At 39.8% G+C, this 17,573-nt stretch overlaps 1 protein-coding gene across 1 annotated transcript in view; it reads left to right on the top strand.

The window, feature by feature from the left end:
* OTOGL (otogelin like) overlaps positions 1-17,573 on the top strand; it is a 132,364-nt gene that overhangs the window by 76,236 nt on the left and 38,555 nt on the right. Inside the window, exons 32-40 of the mRNA XM_054987760.1 lie at positions 1,358-1,525; positions 3,449-3,727; positions 5,371-5,488; positions 6,328-6,407; positions 7,282-9,884; positions 13,168-13,345; positions 14,456-14,598; positions 15,056-15,079; positions 15,185-15,277. Of these exons, the coding sequence (XP_054843735.1) occupies positions 1,358-1,525; positions 3,449-3,727; positions 5,371-5,488; positions 6,328-6,407; positions 7,282-9,884; positions 13,168-13,345; positions 14,456-14,598; positions 15,056-15,079; positions 15,185-15,277 (3,686 nt within the window). The remainder of the gene's footprint in view (positions 1-1,357; positions 1,526-3,448; positions 3,728-5,370; positions 5,489-6,327; positions 6,408-7,281; positions 9,885-13,167; positions 13,346-14,455; positions 14,599-15,055; positions 15,080-15,184; positions 15,278-17,573) is intronic.

Here is a 17,573-nt window from a genome sequence, read left to right as displayed (position 1 = left end):
TGCCCTTCCTAAAAGTCAAGTATGAAAAATTCCCAATTTTTTTTCCAGATGTACATCCCTAGGAGTGACTGTTGTTTCAGGCCTAAATCCGGAAGCCATAGCTCTTTATTAAATCCTGATTTAGAAGTCTCAGGATTGTCTTACTCTTCTTTTGCAACAGAAGAAGGGAAACTTTCTGAGGAAGAGGAATGCATAGTCACCACTATGCAAACTTGTCTCTTTCCTCAAGAGATTCAAGCTCTTAGTGTTGGATGTACCAGTGGCTGACCTAAGCTCTAACACAGTAATACCAGGGGGAGCAGACAGTTTCTTCAAGGATCCATGTGACAAGCAAATTGATTTGGTTGTATGAAAAAAAAAGTTCAAAGCATTGGCTGCAGTGCTCTGAGCTTCAACAGAGGGCTCCCTATTTTCCAGAGCTTCCCCACAGGCATCTGACCTCTCAGCAGCAAGGAATAAAAGGATGAGATAATTGCCATAGCAGCTGCCTTCTCCCTTTGTCTTTGTGTTTTACCTCTTACTATGTTTACTTTCTTGTTTATGGCAGTTTGGAATTAGTGTGTTTTATAGTTATGGAAGTTGGATAGCTACTGAATCAGTCTAGGAGATTGTCAGAGAATCCGCTGTCATCAGGAGTAACTAAAAAAAAAATAGGCTAGCAACCCTGCCTGCTTCTAAGGAAGAGTTTCTTCCCATTAGTAAAGATGACCCCTCCCTAGGACCGTTGAGAAGGGAAATACATGGTAGGTGTACAAACTTTTGATTTCCCAACAGTTCTGCTTGCTAGAGTTTTCTACAATTCAAATATATAAAAGTATCATACTGAGATAAGGCACAATATAAACATAACAAGATAATCACGGATCTAATAATATTTGGAACTGTTCAGTGGGCAGATCAGGTTTCAAGGTCAATAAACAGAGTGTAGGCAAAATTTCCCCAAATATAGAAAAGTGATGGTGAAGGGGTTAAATATTCAGAAGCCTAGTAAAGTGAAGATCCAAACATGACATGCCAGATAATATAGAAGTAGCAGTAGGTCTCAAGGTGAGAACTGAATGTGAGGGTTTGATTTCTACCTCTGGATCTTACAGTATTTAGCCTGCAAACAGCAGGCTGGAAATGTGGTCCATCCACTGGCTAAAAGAAAGTAGGAAGTGAACCTTGCCATGTCAGGAAGGCTCTTGCTGGAGCACTAGCCCAGCTTGTGTTCTTTGGTGCTTTTTGGAGAAAGGTGGTAGAGCAGGAACCAGTACAGTTCTAGGATGCATCAGAGGGGACATCAACAAGCATTTTCTCTTTCTAATTGTTTGCGTTTCCTATGTTTTTAACATTTCACTGTCATTTTTTCTCCTAGGCCTCGGAGAAGGACCATTTATTTTGGCAAGCTATGGCCAGAATGACACCGTTATAGGAGTCAACATCAGCAGCAGAAAGATATTCCCTTTGCCTCGAATTAGTATGAATGGAAATGTGTATTTTAATTTTATGCTAACTCCAGGACTTTTTAAAGATAAAATATTATGTGAGTGTTTTTTTCAGAGCTGAGTATAATTAAACCTCAGGTTTTGAAAGTTAAAAGACTGTTACCCTTCCCATGTAATAGATTAGTTTTCTAACATATTATCTAAAAAAAACTTGGATATATCTGGAGATGGCAATCCCGAAGACGAACCACATGTAGTTTAAGGAAGACAGAAATGCATTACCTGTTAACAAACAGACCTAGGATTTAAAAAAAATATATTAATATTTTTATTTCAGCTTTTGGGTTTTACTTTCTCTCCAAATTCATAAAATAAAAGCATTCTGTGTCCATGTAAAAAATGCACTGATTACATTCAGATATCACGATAAATAACAGTTTATAAACCATGGTTGGATTAAACTCCAATTTATTGAATACATGCTGCTCAATAAACTCAGATTGTTGGTGGGCTCCAAGCCATGGTTTGTATCTGATCTGTTAGTTTTGGTCTTATGAAATTTGATATGTCTAAGTGTTGAAACTGGAGGGGTTTTTAGTAGTACGATTCCTTTCAGCCTCCTGCATACAGAAAGGGAAGCACAGACCAACAGAAATCCAATCCACTCTGGCTGTGTTGAACTGTCATTATGCTTTCATAGAACACTCCTTCCTTGTCTCTTCCACCTCTCTGCCCCTAGTGGCAGGTAACTGTAAACTGGACTTCAGATTTCAGCCCTTCCCAAAGGGAAAATTAAAAGGCAGCAAAGCAACATGAAAAAAGAATGGGTGGCAGTGTCAGGACTATAAAAGATCATTGTTTTTAAAAATTCATCAGCAGCTAGAAGATATAAAGAAGAATGGGAAGAGAGAGACTAATGATACTGAGCCAAGAGTGAGGAGAAGGAAGAGGCTTGGTTTGCCCTAGATTTCTCTCTCTGACCCCCACCCCCACCCCTTTATTGAACCCCATAGTAAGCAAGCTGCATATGAAATAAGGCTGTATCAACAGCCTAGCAATAGCTTTTGGGAATCCTTAGCTTCGCTGGTATTCCAGTTTAGAGGATAGAAAGTAGGCAAGAAGCAGACTTTCTGAGATTTACATACAAACTGTGTTCTGTTATATACATTTGATAGACTAACCAAGGTATGTGTAAGAAGCTGTGGCTTAAACAAACAACAGTTTATTGTGCTGTTTGAATGCTGCCATTCTTTCCTTGAAAACCAACTAGATTTCCTGCTCTTCTACTACAGACCAACAAGGCTGCCCACCGGAAACATTCTTTCCTTGGTTGTGGGAAGAAACATAATATAATCTTAAAGGTATAATCTGGCAGTTGTGCAGGGTTTTTTCCCAAGTGTTCCAAGTTAAATTACTATATTTAAATTATCAGATTACTATATTTGACTTCAATGTAATTAAAAAAATAAGAAATTAATTAGTGAATTTTCAAACTGCCTTGCCACTGACATTATATAGAAATATGATATTTAAAAATACATTCTGGAAGATCCTACTGAGAATATTCAGGTACCACCTGGGAATATAATGGCTACTTCTCTATAGGAATGAAACCTGAAGTCTGAGTTTACCCATGGCTAGTCTAGGCATAGAATAGAATAAAATAATACCTATGAGAGGTTATTATTTTAATATATCATTAGCAGATTTTAAAATAATTTTGCCAGTATCGAGTTAGCACAAGATAATTTTTATTAGAATACATAACAACGTATAAGGCTGTCTATGCTGTTTGACCATTGGTCCACCTTGCCCATTATTGGTATACTGTTTGGTATCAGTTCTCTAGTTAACACCTATTTCTTGAGATTTTTTAACTGACAGTCCCAGAGGCTGAACTTGGGCCCTTCTGCATGCAAAATATGTGTTCTGGCAATGAGTTCTCTGATATACCATGTGTGAATTTTAGTTTTTGATACTGGAATCTTATTACTGCTTGCTTTGTATTTCATTTGTCACAGCTCCGTCTCTGGTTTCCCTTGAGTCTGCTGAAAGACCAAACTACTTTTTGTATGTCCATGACAATGAAAGTGTTTGCTTAGAACAGTGGGATACAAGTGCGTCGTTTCATAGAAGAGCCACTTTCTTCCATCATCAGGGCCTTTGGATCCCGGGTTACAGCTCATTTGAATTGCATAGCAAGAAAGGCTTTTTCATTATACTCAGCACAACTGCTGTGAAAGTATCAAAATATGATGACTCCGAAGAATTCAAACGTTCAAGCAGTTTCAGTATAGAGGGTAAATGTCATATAATCCAAGGATGGGACACTGCTGATGTTCCACTTCTTATATTAAGAGTATCAATAGCTGCTTTTTGCCCCATAAAAACTATATATAGAGTCCAGTGACAACATAAAGACTAACAGAATTCATTCCAACATAAGATTTTGTGAGTCAGCTCACTTCTTCAGATCAGATATGTAAATGTGTCAGGTCCAGCTTATATATACAACAGATATGTGGTGGTGAGGATGTTACAAATAGAGTACCAAACAAGACCCAACACCATCTATTCATTCAACATGGGTGTGAGATATGAGAGGTCCCTGCTAAAACCTGCCTGAGAGTGTTGAACTTCTTTAAAAGTGTTAATGCAGCGATGTTCCTTTGCATTCTTCCTATGAAGTTCTTCTGTAGGAGAACAGTGATATGGTTTACAGTTAGACATTCAATAGTTTGACACTAGAAATATGAACCAAGGGATTCTCAGGATGGTGTGCTTCCTCCTCACCTCCTCACTCCTTCACTTTTCTCTCATTCTCATTAGGGGTGTGCATGCCAAAAATATTTGGATTTCCTGCTTTGGGTTTACCAGAAGCAGAAAAACATTAGGAAATACCCAAAACCCGAAGTGGCAAGCCGCTTCGGATTTGGGTATTTGAATTGCTTTGGAATGCTCCGTAAAGATTTGGAGCATTCCAAAGTGATTCAGGGGGCTGGATTTTCTCCCGGCACCCCCACCCACTCCCACCCCAAATCCTGCACTTACTCCCCTCCCCTCCAGCCCACTTACCTGGCCCTTTAAAGATCCCTTTAAACTATCAGGCGGCAGGGGGGATTCCCTCCTGTCACCTGCCAGCTGATAGTTTAAAGGACGGGTGCTGCAGGGCTGCTCCCTCTGATACCCAGCAGAAGAAGCCTGGCAGTGACTTGACTTTCCCAGTGCTGAGAGTGAGGGGAGATTGCCCCCCATCTCCCACTGGAAGAGCGAGTGCGCTGGGCTGCTTCTCCCCAGTGTCAAAGAGACAGGGAGATTTTCCCCGTCTCTTTGACATCGGAGAGAAAAAGCCTGGTGGTGCAGACTTTCCCGATGCAAAAGGGAGGAGAAATTTCTGCATCCCCGCTGCCCCATTCAGCCACCACAGATGGGGCCAGAGAGTTCCCGGGCCCCGACAGCAGTGCCGGCACTCAGCTGCTCATTAGGGAAGCTCCCGATGAGCAGCTGTTTCAGGGGTTTAAATGCCCGTTTCCCTGCTGCTGCGCAGCGGCAGGGAAATGGGCATTTAAACTCCTTGACCCAAAGCTTTCCGAAGCATTACAAATGCTTCGGGAAGCTTTGCTTCAGGACTTCTGATTCAGAAATCCCGAAGCTTTCCGAATCAGGTCCAATTCGGGAATTTTACCCGAATCGGATTCCCCTAATTCTCATGTGCATGGCTTCAAAAGAACCTTTCGAAGTTATGGCAAACAATAGTTTATTACATCCAAATAAACGAAAATTAAATTCTTCCTTCCAAACCAGGATTTAATTCTGTGCTAGGATTTGTCAGATTCATTCACATAATGACTAATCAATGGGTTTTGCTAGCAATTACATCTGTATTATAAATGTTTGTATTCATTTGTGAAATAGGTTTTTTTTGTTTTGGGTTGATTCTTAGAGCTTCATGCAGCAATACCTTACAGGAGAATGTGTGAATGGCGATATGAACCTTGTTCAAGTCCTTGTGTAAAAACATGCAGTGATCCTGAAGGAACAGCATGTAAATTTCTCCCACCGTGAGTTGTAATCAATGAAGCAAGTGCATTGCATAATTTTCTGTTCTATGCCTAAGTACCTATAGTAATTCTTAAAATCACTTTTAAAAATTAATTTTTGTTTATTTTTATTACAGTGTAAGAGAACCTCTACAAAGAGGTACTTTAAATGTATCCTAATGTATAGAATGTCTTTATCGGACCAGACATTTCTAAAGGGGAGATTGTGAGCGTGTATCAAATTCATGATTATCTCCTCCATTTCCTTCAAACAAGGGAAGTGTTAAGGGAACCAGGAGTTGGTGTATTCAATTGAATGTGCAGATTTCCTGAGTTCCTAAGGCAGAAACTGTTGGAAATGGATTTTCAGCAGGTTCTGTCTTTCAAGATCAGAGAGAGACCCCATATTCAAGTATTCATGGGTTCTCTCAGTTCACTTGGCTCTTTCTCATAGTGTTGGGAGGCTGGGGTATGTGTGTAGAAATTTGTGATGGGACACAGTCCAATCTCCTTATGCATTAAATTTTTAGGAGAAGAATTATTTGCACAGACCTATGAGTACTGGATCCACATTAGAAACTTATTTATACACTTTTATACCATTTTTATTTATCTCAAGGGTGAACCAAAGGTGCTTAGCAAAGGTTAGGGTTTCCTAACAGTTGTTACAAAAATATCTTCTACTGTCATGACCAAATTATGGCTTGTTAAGAGTTAATAGAATTCAGTTCAAATGATCAGTCACATCTGGGCTGAATCATGTGTTTTGAATTCTGTAACGCAATGACAGCTTCTCAGTTTTTGAAAATATGAAAAATATGTGTTTTTGAAATAATTACATTTGTCTTTTTTATTTGTAGAGTTGAGGGATGTTTACCATATTGTCCTAAAGATATGATTCTCGATGAAGTCACACTTAAATGTGTTTACCCAGAAGACTGTAAGTGTCCACTACATTTTCTTCCTGGTTTACGCTATGCACTGGTTATGCAGCAATATTTTAAATTCTACTGAAATGTAGCCTGCCGTTCCACTCAGCTAATGGTTCCTCTAGCACAAGGAACCTTTCTATCATGCAAGATACAAATCCGCTGGTAGAAGAAGGCTTTTTCTGCCAGAAAAACATTAATGAGAGGAATAATAGGATATTGCATACTTTGTACTGTATAGTGTTTGTGTTCTGTGATTCTTGTACAGAATATTAAATTGTGCTACATAATATCAGTTTAGTCAAATAAAACATACTTAGTACATTTTCTAAAAGCAATTTAGATTGTTCAGGCTGTGCAAATGGCTTTTTATGGATTATTTCTGACCAGTTAAAAGTAACATACACAGCAGCCCTATGCGGCATGCCCTATTGTCTTAAATCCCAGTGAACTGAGTGAGACTTCTAGGTAAGCATGGACAGGATTGAGCTATTAATTCTGAAACGAAAATTCCCCCTCATATATCAATAACTTTTTTTTTTTGGCTTTCAAAATATTTTCTAATGTACTGCTGCCAAGATAGATATACCTTAAAAAAATGTTATCTCAGTAGTGGAAGTTGCTATTGCTGTTTCCCCTGACCATTAAGGACAATGTGTATTCAGAAGTGGGTTTTCACATTCCCCTAATTTAACTGTGTGTCCAAATTGTGCCAAATATTCAGTCACTTTCAATGGTTTTCTGCATCCAGCACTAGTACTATGCATGTGGTCCTAATACTACATCTTGTTCTTTTTAAATATTAGGGAGCTTGAATTGATCCCTCTTCCCTCTCCCTTTCTTTTCATTACCATTGATTAATACTGAGATTTATTATCTTTACAGGCATACCTTTAAAACCCACAGAATCTGTTTCTGTCACCAAACTACCGAGAACAGGGCCAACAGTTCTAAGTTCCCACACAGTGGATACAACAGAGATATTTTCTCAGATGCCTGCCATGTTTGTTACTGTTGAGCCAGCACACATTAATCTAACTACGATAATGGCAATGGAAGGAGAAACAACATTAAAAGGAACAAATGCTACAGAAAAATTACTTACAGATTCAGATGCATCCAGCAAGCATTTACCTGATTTACTACCATTTACAGAACAACCTTCTGAAGACAGCTACAGCACTATAAGCCCACCTGTGCTTCTTAGACCTACAACCTCAACAACTTCCAAAGTCTCAGCGGTTACCTTAAAAGAAACATCTCCTAGCACAAGCCCCTCATTCTCTATCTCATTGCCTCCTTCAGTTCTAGCGGTATCATCTTTCTCAGCTTTTCCTTCAATAACCACAACGTCAACAATGCCGTTAGAATCTGCAACTTCTCTGGCTACATTAGCCACTCTTCCCCTTGGACCAGACTTTGTTAAAATGCCAACAAGCACTTTCACTACCAGAAGTCCAGCAGCAAGTCACTCTCAGTCATCAGGGACAGCCCCACAATCTGTATTCACTGAAAGCATATCTTTTTCAACTCCCATGTTATTTACAGGTTCACCTTTAACACAAACATTTTCTGTGACTTCAAGAAGTAAGTCAACTGAGACTCTTCCTCTTATTCATCCATTCTCTCTTTCTGAACTGACATCTCAGATTCCCTTACTTACTTCTAGATTTACTACATTTTCAACAAGTTCTCATATTACCACAGCTTCAGATATGGTGACAACACAAGCTGCCTCACAAATATTAAATAGTACTTTTATGCCTACATCTGCATCTCTGAAAACACTTCTGACACCTCCTGAACATATTGCACCCTTAATTACAAAACACATCTCTGCTTTTGAAGATAAAATCAGGCCATCATCTTCAATTGTTGGAAAGACACCGACATTCATCTGGTCTTCACTGAGTCCCAAAGAGACATATGTGATGCCTACGTTAATGCCTCCTCCAATTACAACACAAAGACCCAAAGCAACTGGAGAAGTCACAATTGTCTCAAAGAGCTTTCATATAGGGCCTTCTACAGCTTCTCTTCCAGGCATTCCCCAAACCTCTAAACCGTTAAGTAAGCATACATTACACACGGATTCATCTCCAGTATCAACGGTTCCTGAGAGTTCAGCAGAATTTGCTAGAACTAGATCTTTACCTAGTAGTACCTCAACGTTACCTGTAACAGTTCCATACGATATAGCACAAACGACGTCTAAGGCAACTGTGCACTTACTTGGTCCACACACAGAATTAAAAACTGCTTCTGCGATTAAAAGTGTGGACACTTTCCCAACTTCTGCAGAGTTTCCAGGAACCTTTTCTGCTTTTACAAGTCCATCTACATTACTCACACTGCTATCAACAACAAGATCTTCTGCTCCTCAGACTTCTGCCTCACAAACTCAATCTGTAAGTTCATCACCTATTCCCACAGTTAGTGTGACATCTGCTGAAAAACCAGCAGGCACTCACATACAAATGCCAGCTGTAACTCTTGCTACCTCAAGAAGTCCAGGTTCACATCCTACATCTTTTCCTTCAGTTACTCCTTTGTTAACTTCAAGCACAGGTATCTCTGCAACAGATACTGCATCGTTACCTCTTCCTGAGATCTCAGATATGACAATACAGTCATTAGGAACAAGAAGTTCCTCTTTGGCTTCACTAGACAGTAGAACATTATCAAGTGGACTTGGTACTGCGACTGCAGAGACAGCACTGACATTATGGAATACTACATCAACCTCACCTGACATAACTGAAAAGTATTCTCCTAGCTCCCCAACCGGTTTATTAGTTTCCTCAGCCAGAATAATAGTTCCTAGTCAAACTGCACAAATCACTGACCTCTCTTCTATCAGTTTTGAACTTTATACAACTACTACTTCAGCTCCCATTCCTGCTACCTCCCAAACACCTAGATATGCTCCAAGCTTTTCTTTGTTTACACCCAAACCCTCCACAGAAGCCTTCAGAACTATAGCCATAAAACCGGATGAAGTTACAGCATCAGACTGGGCAGTGCAAAATTCAACCTTTGTTGAGAAAACCACATATGCCTTAGAAAGTGATCACACCTCAGAAGTTAAAGAACATCTTACAGAGACTAAATATGCAAGCCAAGAAGAATTTTCACTACTTCCATTGACAATGTCTCCCATCCAAATGACTCCTATAAGTGAAAGCAGCACAACTTCAATGAAACCTGTCTCTTCTTCCAAAGCGATGGATATAACTTTTTCAGATTGGTCTCGAGTTCCACCACCAAAATCAATTAGACCTTACTACAATGTAACTGAACCAAAGCAGGTGAAAACCACCAGCTTACAGAATGTCACAATAACAGATTCATCTCACTCCACTACAGGGCCTTTGGGAACCCAAGCATCACAAGCTGAAACAGAAATTATGTCAACAGAGAGTGTGGAATATGCTTCATTTGGTACTATGATACATACCTTAATATCTGTGACATCACCGGAATGCACGGTAGGGACACTTTTGCCTACTAATTTTTTATTGCAAAATCCTCTTCTAAAATGTTATTTTCAAATGGTATTGTTTATGTCAAAACTAGTTTATGCCAAAGATTTCTCAAACTGCTATCTTTAGTTTAATTAAATATCACTTTTTTTGTATTAATTTTTCCTCTTCTGTTGGTTTAATGGTCAACTCTTATTAAAGATAATGTGTATACGCACAGTCCTGTATATGCATCTTCCATATTTGACTGATGTTGTTTTTAAGGATTAATATTGGAAGCTGCCTTGAAAGTCCACATGTTAAGAGTGTGGGGTTACAATATTTGAAATTAATAAGTAGCTGAAATCCCTGGAGAGCTTTGCCTCTAAGTGGGTATGTATTGTTCTACAGGACAATTAAGAATTTTCAGTTATTGGTAAGTCAGGTTCCCAAATATACTTTGCCAAGTCCATCTGCCCAGATCACTACAAAAAGGAATGTGCAATCCTGCCATTAAATAAATACTTTTCAGCTAAGATATTCAGATCAAATGCACATGTGAAATAAGTTATTGGTTAGATTTTCCTTCATAATCTAACTTCTTTTGCTGTGATGGAAAGTTGGGGAGAGTGGACAAGTGTGATTTTGGACAACAAAATGATCCGGAGAACAGGGTATATGATTACAGGAAGGGAAAATCAGATTGTCCAGAAATGTGTGTATTTAAAAAAAAAAGGAACAACTCCCCCTCTCTTGCTGAAAGCACCAGCTAATCACTTCCACGTCTATCATCCTGTTTTAGCCTATGAGTAGATACTGCCTTGGCACATTCCTGTGGGTCCTCTGCAACTACACAAGCAAGAAACATTGTCTTTTTAGTAAAGAGATTAGAACATTGATTCACATAGCCATACACTTCCCAAGCTTTTCTGCTCCTGAGTCTACTTACTGCTGTTGGCAGTGTAGTTCCCGGAAAAGTAGCATTTAGGTTTCACATGACAGTCTGCATATAATAAGGGCAATCAGTGAGCAAGAGAAATAGTTATGTGAATTGAGAACTTAAACTAGGTCCCACAATTTGTGGAATTGGCTAAACCAGTTGGATTCTTAGTTGCTGGTTTTCTTCAGGTATTCGATGTTGACATGCTGGGGTTGTAGCTTCTGGAAGCAGGTATCAGCATGGGTACTGACAAGCAAGGCTTATTGCACTGTATACAGATAGCATCACAATAAAGATAGCATTACACAGACTAGCAATTCCCTGGGAGAATACCAAGAAAGCAGCCCCTTTTGGGAATCATTTTTTAGAGTGAGTGGAATGGAGGGCAAAGAGTTACATTGCTACATCACTACAGGGGGCCCAGTCCTCTGTCCTACGCACATTCACTAGACTGTTGGAATAGAGTTTCCACATATGCAACTGTATGTGTATAGGTCTTTTCAAGATGGCAAGGTACTCTGCTTTACTAAATAAGTATGCCACAATTTCAAGGCTAGACTTAAAATGCTAGATTCTTATTTTGTAATGGATGTTACCAACACTGTTTTGCTATTGTTTGCATGTATGTACCTGATCATTGTAAGTAAAGTTATGCTTTGGAATGACAGAATACTTTGGAGGGGTATTATCTTTTTAGTAAGTGGATAATAATGCCCATTCACATAGCTGTATGCTTCAAAAGCCGTAAGCTATCAACACCTACATTCATCTATTGATTATGTAATCCTTGGGAAAATTAACAAGGTAACTACTTCCTAATCTACCTCCATCTATTACTACATAGTATGAATGGTGTACAGCCACTCTTCATTCCCGTGTGCTGCCTGCTGTTGTTTGAGAGCAAGAATTCTAGGGATACTTTTTTAAAAAAAGTTAATTTATTAAAACAGAAAATAATATTGAACTGTAGATAGAATATCAAAAGCAGAATATACAACAGAAAGTGACATTAGACAGTAAACATAATATTGATAACAGAATATGTAACAAAATATTACAACTACATAATAATACAACAGAAAGTAACATTAGAGAATAGACATATAACAATATTAAAACTATGTAATATTTCTCCTATCAGCCCACTTATTTATGTTAAAATACATTATACTCGACATTTTATGTTCTGCATTTTTAAAAAAAACCCTTTTATCTTTCAGCTGCGTAGCCAAAAAAAAACACCCCTTTTCATTTTTCCTGAAATTCTGAAATTGGCCAGTTATGCATATAAGGTAAAGGTAGTCCCCCTGTGCAAGCACCGAGTCATTACTGACCCATGAGGGAGATGATGCATCACAACATTTTCTTGGCAGACTTTTGTTACGGGTTGGTTTTGCTTTTACCTTCCCCAGTCATTTACAATTTACTCCCAGGAAACTAGGTACTCATTTTACCAACCTTGGAAGGATGGAAGGCTGAGTCAGTTTGAGTGGTAAGCTGCAGTGCTACAGCCCAAGCTCTGCTCATGACCAGAGTTCGATCCTGGCAGAAGCTGGGTTCAAGTAGCCAGCTCAAGGTTGACTCAGCCTTCCATCCTTCTGAGGTCAGTAAAATGAGTACCCAGTTTCCGGGGTGGGGGGGTAAAGTGTAGATCACTGGGGAATGCAATGGCAAACCACCCCATAAAAAGTCTGCCAAGAAAACGTTATGATGCGACGTCCCCCCTTGGGTCAGTAATGACTCGGTGCTTGCACAGGGGATTACCTTTACCTATGCATATAAGAGGTTAATTTAGCCATTGACCCATAAACATACAATTTATTAATCCATTCAGTCACGTCTAGACAAAATTCAGCCTTCCATTTTATTGCATATACTACTCCCGCTGTTGTCACTATATAGTTAAAAACTTCACTGTGTTCTTTCATAATATTACTTGGCAAAATATTTAGTAACATATTTCTTGGGTCCTAGGAATACTTTTTGTGACAATTTTTAAAATGTTATTTCAGGTGCTACAAGTTCCAACTCAATACTGGCTCAGTATGGGTCTGTGTCTCTCAAAATAATTGTTCCATGAGCAATATGGGACAGCTGCTTCATTAGATAATGATGGGGCTGAATTCTGACATTTTACTAAAGCCATTAGTCATCAGCTTATACTCAGTAATATGTCTGATGTTTACCATAAGACAACTGTTCTACAAGCATACTAGTTCAGACCACACTGTTCTCAGATTGGATGGGTACTGAATGAGATTATCTGTTATCTAGAATGATTCTATATTATTTGATAATGGTGAATCTTTCTTCATGGTATAAAAGCTGGATGTTGATGTTTCAATTTCCTCCCTTCTTATTATGGAACAGCCAAGGTATCTTGATCCAATAGACAGATGTAGTCAGTATGTGTGCATTAATATGGGATGGATGCTCTACAATCTCTCACGGAACTGCCATAAAAATGTGGAGAAACCTGACTGTGGTTTTCGAGGGATGCCAGTTCAGGTTAACAGTGACAGCTGCTGTCCAGAATGGGAATGCCCTTGTAAGTTTCTGCATGGATTAGATTACATTTTTAAATGTGAAAGCTTGAACCTTTTGACTGGCATGGAGGTCCTAGTTGATTTTCTTTGAAGTGTGTGGTGGAAGAAAGAAGCATCTGCCCTCTTTACCACCAAGCAAGGCTTAAAGTAATAAATAAACAGAAGGCAAATTTGGTTGTTGTGGATTTTCCGGGCTGTATTGCCGTGGTCTTGGCATTGTAGTTCCTGACGTTTCGCCAGCAGCTGTGGCTGGCATCTTCAGAGATGTAGCACCAAAAGACAGAGATCTCTCAGTGTCACAGTGTGGAAAAGAAGCTGGCAGGTAATTTATATCTACTCAGGAAGGTAGGGTCCCTACCAACTCAACCCTACCAACCCAACCCTACCTTCCTGAGTAGATATAAATTACCTGCCAGCTTCTTTTCCACACTGTGACACTGAGAGATCTCTGTCTTTTGGTGCTACACCTCTGAAGATGCCAGCCACAGCTGCTGGCGAAACGTCAGGAACTACAACGCCAAGACCATGGCTATACAGCCTGGAAAACCCACAACAACCATCGTTCTCCGGCTGTGAAAGCCTTCGACAATACACAGAAGGCAAATTTGATGACCCAAATTTTATTTTAATTTAATTTTAGTTTTAATTTAGTTTTTAGACAGAAACAAACATGTATATCAAGAAGAAGGTAAAATTAGGTGATGTGCAAATTAGATGCGATGATATTAAGAGCCATTATTCTATCTAATAATAAACTGGCTGGCATCTCTGTGGATAATGGGGCTAGCCACAGACATAGTAGAGATCGTTACTTACTGATGAAGGGCCCCCTCCACATACGCAGGAAAAAATGGCTTTATATTAAGCAAAAGAAAATGAAAAAGACCCCCAGAAATGGTCTGATGAGAACTGGAAATGCTCTAGAAGGCTGCCAGCTTGTGTATCTAATAATTTTGTGATGTGTGAATCAGCCCTAAGATGCTACTTGAATATAATTATATATTTTGCTGTTGATTCACAATTACATGAACTTTTTGTACAGATTAGTACATGAAATAATTAGTTTCTGAGGGAAAAACATGAAATGCCATTAACTGTCAGTTCTTTCTTAGGTCAATGCTCTGTCCTGTCTGAATTGAGTATCATTACATTTGATGGAAATAACGTAGCACTGTATAAAGTAGCATCCTACATTTTAGTCAAGCTACCCACAGAAATTATTGTGGCTCATATAGAAAAATGTCCTACTAACCAGGTAGGAGATTTGTAATACAATGCAAAATTGTGTTCTAGATGTTTGTCTTTTTTTTTTAAAAAAAGAAATCCTTAAAATACTCATCTTTTTGAATTCGTAAACATATACTATATTTTGTAATTAACAATAATATCTCACCTGTGTATTATAATCTAAAAACTTGGAGCCATTTAATTATGCACAGTGAACATAATTTTGTTGGAATTCTACAGATGGGGGGAAATGAGTAAAATTGCCAAACTGCAGTACTGAAAATGCAGATCTTTTAAGTATTAAACAATAAAGGTTTTGTGCAATCAGTTGTATTATGGTTTTGTTTATATCCAAGCAGTTTTTAACTAAGAATCGTTATTTAAAAAATCTTCTGTGTTAGGACTAGTCATGTTTATAGCATATTAGAATTATGCCACTTTGTGCAGAAACAATTCTTCTAACATACTTTTAAAATATTTTTCAGAGTGCCAATTCAATAAGAAAACTAGTGAGTATTTTTCTTATCTTTTTAATACATCTATATGCACATGCTACACTAATTACTGATTTACATTTCTCCTCCAAAATTCTGTCTTTGTCTTTTTCTTTCAAGGCTCCGCCTGGAAGTGCTTCAGGCCTCTGTTTTAAGAAACTTAATGTAACAACATCTTCATATGCTGTACTCATAAACCGTTTAGCAAGAAAGGTAAATGAAGTAATCCTAAATTGTCATTAATTCTGTTAAAACTGTAATTGAATGAATAAGCGAATGGTCATACAGATATTATCTGATGCAATAAATGCTGTAATTTAAAAGCAGCTAGATTTTTTAAAATATAGCAATTATCCATAGGGGTCAGAAATGGAGTGATGAAACAACTGCTATCTTTGCATTCTGAGAATATATTGTTCATTACCATAGATATCTGTAATTTAATTTCCTTGACTTATGTATGTGCATGAGTGTTGATTATATTGCAATTGTAAGTCCTAGCTAAAAGAGTGAAATAGCAGCGCTATCAGGACTTTAAAAAGTTATAGATACTAATTTCCACATTCTCTGATACCAATCTACTTAGCCACATGCTTTGGATCTCGTGTGCCAAACATCTGGTTTGTACTTTAGCTCCTGCAACAGAAAATCCCAGTCTGTTTCCTAACATCTATCAGATCCTTTATGTGTCATTGTAGGAAGAGGAAGAGGTGGAACTGGAAGTATCAGCATCCATAAGGCATCTCTCTACCTACCTTCATGGCCACATACAGTTTCCACCACTTTGATAAGGGGATGGTCCACCTCCATCTCCCTCATCCCTCTGTTCAAACAAATTCTCCCATGGGAGCTTTAAACTATTCTTCTTGATTGACATTCTCCCTCACCTGAACTCCTTTAAGGCTGTAAAATGGAACAAAGTTACAAACGCTGGTAACTAAAAGCCAAAGAGGGTAAGTGAAAAGTTATCAAATAGCTTTCCCCAGCTATAATAGAGGAAAAGAAGAGAGCGGCCACTGCTGTATGTAAAGTACCTCAGCTGGGTACTGAACGTCAGACTCTAGCCATACAATGTGGGAAAACACTTTGCAGACTTACCACTGTTGTTCCCGGTGTAATCTAGCCTGAACTTTGAGGGGAGGCTCTCAGCCAATCAGCGGTGTAGCGTGGGTTGCAGGCACCCGGGGCAACTCCTGGTAGGTGGCACCCCTGTCACCACATGTGCATGCGCACAAAGCACGCGCGCTCCCAGGACTGCATGATGATGTCACTGAAGTGATGTCATTGCGCAGGGCGCACCCCTCCCCCACAAGGAGTGCTCCCATGATTTGGGCTGCTCACCTCCCCGCCAGTTACCTGGCAGTGCGCTCCCAGCCAACAGCCACTGCAGGAACTGGAGGGCCAGCTCAGCACCCAGTGAGTCAGCTGCCCCGTCTGCATGGCAGGCGGTCAGGGCTATGGGGGCGGCCTCCCAGCCCTACCGTGCAGCCGCCCATGCTGCCGCCACCAGCTCCACACACTCCCAGCCAGCAGCCACTGCAGGAACCGGAGGGCCAGCTCGGCACCCAACGAGCCGGCTGCCGTCAGCACAGCAGGTGGCCAAGACAGTGTGGGCAGCCTCCCATTTCTCCCACATGTGCAGCCGCCCATGCTGCCGCCGCCAGCTCTGCATGCTCCCAGCCAGCAGCTGCACCTGCTGTCCTCTCTTTGGCGGTGCCTGAGGCAAGCAACTCCCCCCCTGCCTCCTAAATATGGGCCTGCAGCCAATATCCTCACAGTGTGCTGTGGCCACAGCTTCCTTCTCAAAGACCCTTAACCCATATCATCACCTATTGAGGCCTAAAGGTCCAGTCATTTGCTATCAAAAGCTGCATTGTTATGCCCACAAGAGAGGTCCTGTGCCTAAGACTGAAAACAAGCCTAAAGAAAATATTGGCTTAATGTGTACCTTCAATAAAGGCTTCATGTGTGGAAATGGGCAGCTGAAGCTTTTCATGGCAAGCGGGTAAATAGCATCACCTGGTAAATAATATTCCATTAAACACCTGCTAAAGGAAGAGGGTGATTTTCTCCAGGTAGTCGGCAAACCTAGCTGTGTCTGAAAAAATAACCATGTCACCAGCCAGGCTGAAAAGATCTAGCTGATGGTCTTACTAGACTTCTGCACTCCAACTCTCAATTTGAAACCCTTTCTACGCTCCTCTCATGTCACCTGCCTGAACTGACATTCCCCAAAGATGGGGGTCAGGTTTACATAGGTTAAATACTTGTCCTTCTCCTCAAGTCTGACAGACTTCTGGCTAAGGCCCAGTGTTGTATGAAACTTCAGGTGAATAGGCCCCAGCCACACAAACGATTGCAAAACATATTCTGAGTCCTGCCCATCTCCTCCTTTCTGCTAATGAGTGGGATGAGGTAGCAATGGAATTTCTTAACAGCAACTGTTGATATATTTGTAATTCCTTTCTGAGTTGCGCGATCCAGTATTGCTTTCCCTTTTTCTCTTCCT

Source organism: Eublepharis macularius, chromosome 9 (genome assembly GCF_028583425.1).
Source record: "Eublepharis macularius isolate TG4126 chromosome 9, MPM_Emac_v1.0, whole genome shotgun sequence".
Classification (NCBI taxonomy): Eukaryota; Metazoa; Chordata; class Lepidosauria; order Squamata; family Eublepharidae; genus Eublepharis; species Eublepharis macularius.
This window is presented reverse-complemented; position numbering and strand designations above follow the sequence as displayed.